Source organism: Monopterus albus, unplaced genomic scaffold (genome assembly GCF_001952655.1).
Source record: "Monopterus albus unplaced genomic scaffold, M_albus_1.0 scaffold153.1, whole genome shotgun sequence".
In the NCBI taxonomy this organism is placed as follows: Eukaryota; Metazoa; Chordata; class Actinopteri; order Synbranchiformes; family Synbranchidae; genus Monopterus; species Monopterus albus.
The window spans coordinates 701270-710377 of record NW_018128033.1 but is presented as its reverse complement, the minus strand read 5'-3'; the positions used below and the strand labels follow the sequence as shown (position 1 = coordinate 710377).

The window sequence follows — 9108 nt, the reverse complement described above, 5'->3', positions numbered from 1 at the left end:
TGATCTTCAATTTAGTATAAAATGCAAATGCTTATCAACTACACTGTCAGCTTTTAAGGGGTGGATTAGCAGGTTTTCTTGCAGACCACTGGTGATTTGGAAGGCGTTTGTAAACCCTACCGCTTGCCAGAGGAGAATGTGAGGGTCTTTTACAGGCTTTCAGTCAAACCATGCTTCAGTTACTGAATGAAATTGAAGGCGATTTGACTGGCAGAAGAGTATGTGATTGCAGTTCCAGTATATGTTTGTTGAATTCTTCAGCCATATTAAAGTTCAGTCACTGGAAGCTTACAGTTAGTAAATATCTCCCTTAGAACCATTGGCTTTCATGTCTTATGTAAGTTGGGATGCATTATTGTGATGAATGGTAGTTTCCTTTTTTCTGTTTTGGTCTTTGCCCACATATTGCACTACCTTCACATATCTGTTACCTTACTCCTGTTTCATTTGTACTTCGTTTTCTTCTTTGTTTGCTACTTTTATTTTCTTCCTTCTTTCACACATCCCAGCAGTTGTTGGGGATAACTTGTAAACATGGAGAGAAGATTCTTACTACGCTGGTTTGTGGTGAATTGTGTCCCATGAAATAACAATTAAAACTTACTTGCTTTAGCGCTTTCAACATTTTTCATTGCATTTTAAACATCATTTGGTGTGGCCTAGTAAAGTTATTGGCTTTATATGATGTGATGTGTCAGTGATAAATCTGAAATCTTAGCAAACTTAATCTGACATACTTTCTAGGAAATCACACGCTATCACTGCTAGTTTAATTACCTTAAATGTTTACTTATGCTATGGTGCTGACATAACACTTACTCTTATAAATACTTTGCTCTTATTTTTTGTATCTCTTTTCCTAATGCACATTCCTTTGCTTGTTGATACAGTATGTACATACACATTGAGAGCCACTGTACCAGAGTCAACATCTCCGTGCGTCCAACACACCTGGCCAATAAAGCTGATTCTGATTTTGATTCTGATGACACTGACTCACACCCAGTTACAACCCATTCCATCCTGATTAGACCATTTTTTTTCTTTATGCTGATCAGAACAAATTGTGGTATGTGCATATTTTGTTAATTATAGTTTAGATTTTATGAACAAATGGAGAAAACAAAACATTTGTAAATATTTTCAGAGGTTAGACTTCACAGCTGTGGCCATTGTGGTCATTTCCAGTTTTTAACTCCTTATAAGGAAGACTATCCAGGAACAATACAAGAATGAGGCTGTAGATCTGCAGGCAGACACACGCAATTATGATTCCATTCAGCTTGTAGACAGTCTTTCTAATTTAAGATGAAAAGAATATGCACATAAAATTTAATCTCAGCTGAAGTAACTGATTTGGTTTGGTTACCTTATAGGATCAGACAAGTAATCTGTGTGTGTGTTCTTGTACTTCCTATATAGCGAGGGCCAAAAAAAGTATTTTTTTGCTACAGAGTGAGGACATTTTGACCAGTTCTCACTTTCTGAAACAGCTTTTTGAGGATTAAGGCTTGGTTTTAGGGTTCAGGTTAGAATTAGGTTTAGGTTAGGTGTTAGGGCTAGACATTTAGTTTTGATGGTTAAGGTTAGGGTAAGTGGCTAGGGAATGCATTATGTGAGTGAGCGTCCTCACAAAGATAGAAGTACAAGCACGTGGGCCTGCAGTCTGTCAAGGACGTAATGAGACATCACAGTTTTTCTTTCTTATTTGTGAGAATTAACAAACTGACTGTAAAGTTGAGTTCCATGGGGTACAGAATACTAAACATCATGTGTCTGGCTGTATGTGGACTGTGCCTTTCAGGATATGCACATAATAATTTTGAGTCTCTGGTTTTATTGATTTAAATCTAACAACATGATGGAAATGGACCCAACCCAGCGTGGTTCTTTTCTTTCACTGCTCTATAATATACTAATCACTATTGTTCCCTCACTTTCTCTAATCCTCAACATTTTCTTATTTCATTTTCTCTAGACGATGGTTCAGAGCTGAGTTCAGGCCGGGACACTCCTGCAAGTAGTTCATCCCGCCAGGGAGTGGGAGATCAGATAGAAGAGAAAAGCAAAAAAGACAAGAAAAATAAAGCAAAAACAAAGAAGAAAGAAAAGAACAAGGGGAAATGGAAAGAGAAAAAGAAAGCAGAGGAGCCTGAGGAGGCAGAGAAGAAGAAAAAAATAGGCTTTGGCCTTCTGAGGTGAGTAACTGTGTGTGTGAAAGGGAGAGAGAGAAAGAAGGGGGAGATGATTATGATTTAAAACTGCTGGCCTTAAGCGCATTGCCTTTGTGTGTGTTTATTTTAATATACTGTATACAGTATGTGTGTGTGTATACTTTATATGCAGAACAACCAATACAGTATCTGTTAACATCACTTTTATCCAGCATGTGATGGACAGATTTTCAGTGTATAATGCAGCCATTCCAGTGATGAACAGCGATGATGAAGAGTCATGTTCTTTTCATATGTATTCACATTTTGAATCTGACATTGGGTGAGAGGCGGGGTACACGCTGGACAGGTCGCCAGTCTATCACACGGCTGACATGTAGACAAACAACCACACACACTCACACTCACTCACTCCTATGGGCAATTTAGAGTCACCAATCAACCTAAGCTGCATGTCTTTGGACTGGGAGGAAGCCAGAGCAGCTGGGGAGAACCCGCACAGGAAACTCCGCACAGGAAGGCACCAGGTTGGCGAGCAGCTGGGGAGAACCCGCACAGGAAGGCACCAGGTTGGGTGGGGGTTGAACCCAGAACCCTCTTGCTGTGAGGTGACAGTGTTAACCACTGTTCCACCATCCCACCCCTCTATTGATGTTTTTTTCCCTTACAGCGCCAAGGCAAGTTATGACTCATTTAAGATATGCATATATATTTTTTACCTCCTTCACTCCATCTTACCGTCTTTGCAATCTTTTAAGTACATTAGTGCCTCTATTAATATATATTTCTTCTGCGTATATACCAGTCCCTTTGATTATGGTCTGGAAAGTCCATGCAGCACACTTGAGAATATATCCACTTTAGTCTAACCAAGCCATCCCTTTGTATGTACCCACCCCTCCATCCCTCCTATCACTAGTTGCCTCACCACATCTTGCCATGTCTGCCCTAAGAAACCATGTAATAAGATATTTTAGACATTTCTTCTACACCCCATCTGCCATTACCATAAGAGGTTCTTGATTATAGCCCAGTGATAATCTTGATCTTTCTCTCTCTTCTTTCTGGCCATGCTTCAGTGACCTGTCTTTCTTCACCCCTACCCTCCTAATCTTTGCACCATTCTCATTTTTTTTCTTGGGCTGGTCTATCCAGCTCTAGCTCCCTATCTGCATTTGATTGCATGTAATGGTGGTAGACTGAGAAGGCAAATTGCTGCTATTCAGTACAGTTCAATCTAGGCTGAGGTGCTGATTTGTCATATTCATCTATGACCAGCTTTGATTGGCCTAATGGCCTAATGGTCTGAGGGAGAGGTGGTATGGAATTTTCAGCTTTACTCCAAAGTCTCTGGCTTTACAGTAATAAATGTAAATGTTTACCATTGGTTGGTTCACACATTTGATATGCAAGATCTCTTTATCAACTGCCACATTATGTTTTCATACATGCTCCAGCTGCTATGATACATACTGGTATCATCACTATGATGATTTCATTGTAATTTTCTCTATTATAGTTGGACTCTCTTCACTGTTTTCCACAGTTATACTGTAATTGCCTAAAGGACTGGATTACAATTTAGTTTGTCATATTAATGTTTCATTCACATTGTTAACCCAGACATTAAAGTCAGCCTCCAAATGTTCGTCTAAAGTGGCCTTTCAGATGGACAGCTGGCTCTGTCATCTGAACCACTGCCACCTGCCATGCCAATCAGATATGCCAGTCATCAGTGTGTGTGTATTTATCCTACCATCATGAATATTCATGTGGCGATAAAACATGATTGGTCACACAGTCAGATGTCCTATAATAGGCACATGGTCACTGTGAATTTTTCTCATATGGTGTGTGTGTGTGTGTGTGTGTGTGTGTGTGTGTTTCTGATGCCTTTATATTACTTACATTATGGGGACCAAAACGTATGAACACACTCGCATTGTGGGGACTCAGCCATCACTGAATTTTATGGGGGCAAGATGGTTTAAGGTTAGGGTTGGGGTCAGGGTTAGGCAAGTAGTGGTTATGGTTAAGGTTAGGATAAGTCTACAGGAAATGAATGTAAGTCAATGTAAAGGAATGAAAAAACAGTGTGTGTATTTCTATACACTGTGAGAACCAGTTTAAGTTTTATTCCATACGAGGGCACTTTGGGAAGGTGTTGTTTTCTTCAAAAGATTTATTTCTTTCTTCTCTGAACATAGAACCTATTTGTTCTTGTCTTGTTTTTTCCCATTCAAAGAGCATCCTCCTGGAAGCATTTTGGCTTTTAGCAGCCATTTTAGCAAAATCCTGTCAGATTTTTAAAAATGGAGTCATCTTTGGTTTCCTTCCACAGAATCCACTTTCATTCAGAAAACGATGTATGATGCAACTGGACATTGTTATATCCTTATCTTGGAAGTCAGCTTATATCTATTTTAAAGTTTGGTTCTTTTCCCATCATTCAAACTTTTATTTTACTCAATTTAGAGTCAGATTTCCTCTTACGACCACATCCATGGGGGTTGGCTACGGTCCCATGGACCTCAAATGTCTTATTAATACTGGCAGCTGTGGGCATAGAAACCTCAAGCTACTTGGAGATGATCTTGAAGCCTTTACCTTGATCATGCTTGGTAACTCCTTTTCTTTTTCTTGTCCATGTTCAATGTGATGCACACAATCATACTACAGTCAACAGTAAAATGACTACTTTTCTCAATTTAAATAGGCTTAATGACGAAACATAAGACTGAAGACACATGATACTAACTGAAGGCATTTGTTTACCTGAAATATCACTACAGTCCACTTATTTAAGACAACTACTAAGGGATACCAGTAATTATGTTCAGGACTTTTTTGAGGATCAGCAGTAAGCAAGAATTGAGCTCTTTTCACAGCTTGTTGATGTTATTCTATGGAAAAACAAAGACAAGAAGGTACATGACAAAAGAGCTTTTGATTTCAATACATTTCAGGAAGAACGGAGTATTGTTTGAATGAGGGACAAGGGTAACAGCGCTAATAGCTACACCACTAATTTTAGCAGTATCTGTTTTATTTTGTTTTTGGAAGAAGGAGAAAAAAGCAATGCAATTCTCATTCTGTGTTCCTCATTTCTACATGTCTCCCACAAATTGAGCCAGAGTTTAGGCAGTAACCTTTCAGAGACAGACTGTTGCATCAGAGGAACACATTTTTAATGTATTTATTCCTTTGGCAATTAAATCAGACTAAATAAAGATTCCAATAATTAGAAAATATTATCAGATCCGATTATCAGCCATTGCTGATAGTTACCTGACCCCTTATTCAAACCAGTCTGGCAAGTAACATGACATTGCACATACATTACTAATACAACCAACCTAACATTCTGCAAATATGACTCATGTGGGTTGAGTGTACGATTCTCCTAGCTGTTCTGCCATTTGTATGTGTCTGTGTGTGGTTTGGCGGAGGGAGAGAGACTGTCTGTACAAATGGAAAAAATGGTAATCTATTAGGTGAGACTGGGAAAGGACACATCCTAAGATTAATAGAGAGGGACTGCCAGTGCTGAACCCAGTGCATCACGTTTATGTGATCGTTGTTGTAAAGTGTGTGCATGCTGTTCATTTTCAGATTTAACATGGTATGAATTCATAAGCATCTATAATAATGAATGCATGCTTACCTGCTTGGTTATCATCATGCATTACTGCAGTTATACTGTATCTTGTTGTGTTGCTCTGCTCTGTGTGTACACTTTTGCATGAATTGATGTGTATATACAGAATGTTTGCTGGCTGTGAGCAAACATATAGTAATTGAAGGATACAGCCGGAACCCATAAACTGTATGAATATGGAAAAAAATAAAGTAAAAAAGTATCATCCTCCCCCTGTGAGCAGTGAGTCCACTTCCTTTCCTTACCTCTCACTGATGCCTATAATTACATTGTCCTCTATATCTTTTTTCCCCTTCTTTCTCCTTTTCCTCTGTCTCTCGCTCTCTCCAGATGGTCATAATGCAGCACCTCTGTTACACTCAAAGTGCTCCACCGTTGGGATTATTAACCCATCTCGACAGCAGGGCCCATTAGGACTGACTAACTCCATTGTGGGGTCTATAATGGTTGAGCTCCATGCTAGGCCTATTAGCCCAAATCTGAACATAGTGTGTGCTTGTGTGTTTTTGAATGTGTGCACATGGATGAAAGGGTTGATTGTAGAAAATGGATTTACTTTGTTGCTGCAGTATAATTTGGTGGATGGCTCCATTAAATCCAAATCATCAGAAAATAGTATGAGTGTGTTTTAGGATTGTAAAAGTCTGCTTTGAATGGAAATTGTGTACGTGTGCATGTGTTTGGATTAAGCTATTCATGGGAGTGTGCACATTTACAGGAGGAGCAGTCGAGTGACCTGCAGGATGATTGGTGCAGTGCTTTGTGTCTGTGTGTGTTTTGTAATGTAGTGTGATGTACTGTAGTTGGGTGTTAGACCTGAAGATGACTCCTCCTCCTGTGACCTAGCAGAATGAGACTTAATACATTTGGTGCTATCTCCCCTAAAATTAACCAGGTCTGTACAGTGCCTTGCGAAAGTATTCGGCCCCCTTGAACTTTGCGACCTTTTGCCACATTTCAGGCTTCAAACATAAAGATATAAAACTGTAATTTTTTATGAAGAATCAACAACAAGTGGGACACAATCATGAAGTGGAACGAAATTTATTGGATATTTCAAACTTTTTTAACAAATAAAAAACTGAAAAATTGGGCGTGCAAAATTATTCAGCCCCTTTACTTTCAGTGCAGCAAACTCTCTCCAGAAGTTCAGTGAGGATCTCTGAATGATCCAGTGTTGACCTAAATGACTAATGATGATAAATAGAATCCACCTGTGTGTAATCAAGTCTCTGTATAAATGCACCTGCACTGTGATAGTCTCAGAGGTCCGTTTAAAGCGCAGAGAGCATCATGAAGAACAAGGAACACACCAGGCAGGTCCGAGATACTGTTGTGGAGAAGTTTAAAGCCGGATTTGGATACAAAAAGGTTTCCCAAGCTTTAAACATCCCAAGGAGCACTGTGCAAGCGATAATATTTGAATGGAAGGAGTATCAGACCACTGCAAATCTACCAAGACCTGGCCTTCCCTCTAAACTTTCAGCTCATACAATGAGAAGACTGATCAGAGATGCAGCCAAGCGGCCCATGATCACTCTGGATGAACTGCAGAGATCTACAGCTGAGGTGGGAGACTCTGTCCATAGGACAACAATCAGTCGTATACTGCACAAATCTGGCCTTTATGGAAGAGTGGCAAGAAGAAAGCCATTTCTTAAAGATATCCATAAAAAGTGTCGTTTAAAGTTTGCCACAAGCCACCCATGACTGAGACATGCACGGTATTTATTTATTTTTTTTACCTATCATGGCTCTTGAGCCCCTTTCATATGTTAGCCTTTGTTCCTATTTGTAATTATTATATGTGGATTTGGTGTCAACTCAGCGCTTCTCATCAACCGGCTGGAGCGCACCTCAGCAGCACGTCCAACACTGAAATTTGTGCAAAGACGCTGACTAAAACTCACTATGCAAGAAACAATGCTATCCTCTGACCAGATATTGCCTGTCATTGTTTCATAATTAGGAAGCACATGCTTGAAACGGGGAAAGGACCTACCAGATGCCAATCAAACATCATGACAGGAAGTCATTGGGGTGTCACTGACTGATGTCATGCTTGCCAGTCATTTGTGTGTGCATGTGCAGCACACTTGTCAATCACTCACTCCCTCAGGGATTCGTTTGTAAAGGGGAGGTGTGTCTGAGGAGCGGCAGAGGGAACGAGTGAGGGAAGAGAAGAAGAAGAAAGAATAGGTGGAGTGAGAGTCACAGATGTTTGTGCTCATTTGTCAGGACTATTCAGAAGCACATGTGTAACAACCCTCTGCACACCGTGCTCACAAGTCACCATTCCACATAGCATGTGAATGTATGTGTGACTTGTAGTTGTTTATGTGGTGTTACTAAGTAATGCCATTCTGGCCAGTCCTCGTCTGTTTTTTAGGTGAGTCAGTCTAGTACATGATATTTAGTGTCAGGTCAAGATAAGGCAGCGAACTGTTTAAAGTGTACCTGTCATCTTGTGATTATTTTGTTTTATTCAAGAGTACTCATCTCTACATAAAGGATATAAATTATGATACTCTGTCCCTGTTTTTGGCAAACTAAGATAAAGTTAACCCCAAAATTGCACAGCAGTCAGGCTCGAGCAGTTTCTCTTTGATGGCATATGCAGTAACACTTGAAATACTGACAGTGTTGACACTCTGATGGCGTGTTCTACTGTGTCTGCTGCTAGTTACTCATTTTAATGACGCTGATATTTAAAAACATATCCAAGAAGACTGGCCTGGAACAGAATGACGATAAATGTTAATCATCCTCTTATTCACATCAATAAGAATTTACATGTACAACAGATTCTGAGGTGGCACCTGTTTACTTAGAACTGTTGTATCTCAACACACAGCCAAGAAAAGAAACTATTCCCAAAGAAACTTTTTTCACACCTTGGTCAGATATCGGACTTGGAAAGGTTCTGTTGTTTTCTTTTTTTTTTCATCCTACACAGATGGAAGCTTAAAAAAAAATCTGTATATACTTCTAATTAAATCTTTCTCACATGCAAATGAGTAGCCATACACTTTCCATACAGATTGTGCTGTTAAGTTATGAATATTTATTCTGCTTTGACACAACAAGAGGTAATGTATTCATCCTAACTGGCTGCTAATCAGCTGCCAATCTTTCTCTGATATTCCATGTGAAACCATGCTCAAGTGGTATTGTCGTAACTTGTACATTTTGAATTCCGTGTTCATGTGTGTGTGATGTCGCTTTGTAACTTATGCGGTTTAATCCAGTTCACTACTCCCATATCACACATAGGTT

General features: G+C 39.5%; 1 protein-coding gene across 3 annotated transcripts in view; it reads left to right on the top strand.

Moving 5' to 3' along the window:
• LOC109968553 (partitioning defective 3 homolog B-like) overlaps positions 1-9108 on the top strand; it is a 175661-nt gene that overhangs the window by 96962 nt on the left and 69591 nt on the right. For all 3 annotated transcript variants that reach the window (XM_020614899.1, XM_020614898.1, XM_020614900.1), the window contains exon 20: positions 1979-2198. In XM_020614899.1, the coding sequence (XP_020470555.1) occupies positions 1979-2198 (220 nt within the window). The remainder of the gene's footprint in view (positions 1-1978; positions 2199-9108) is intronic.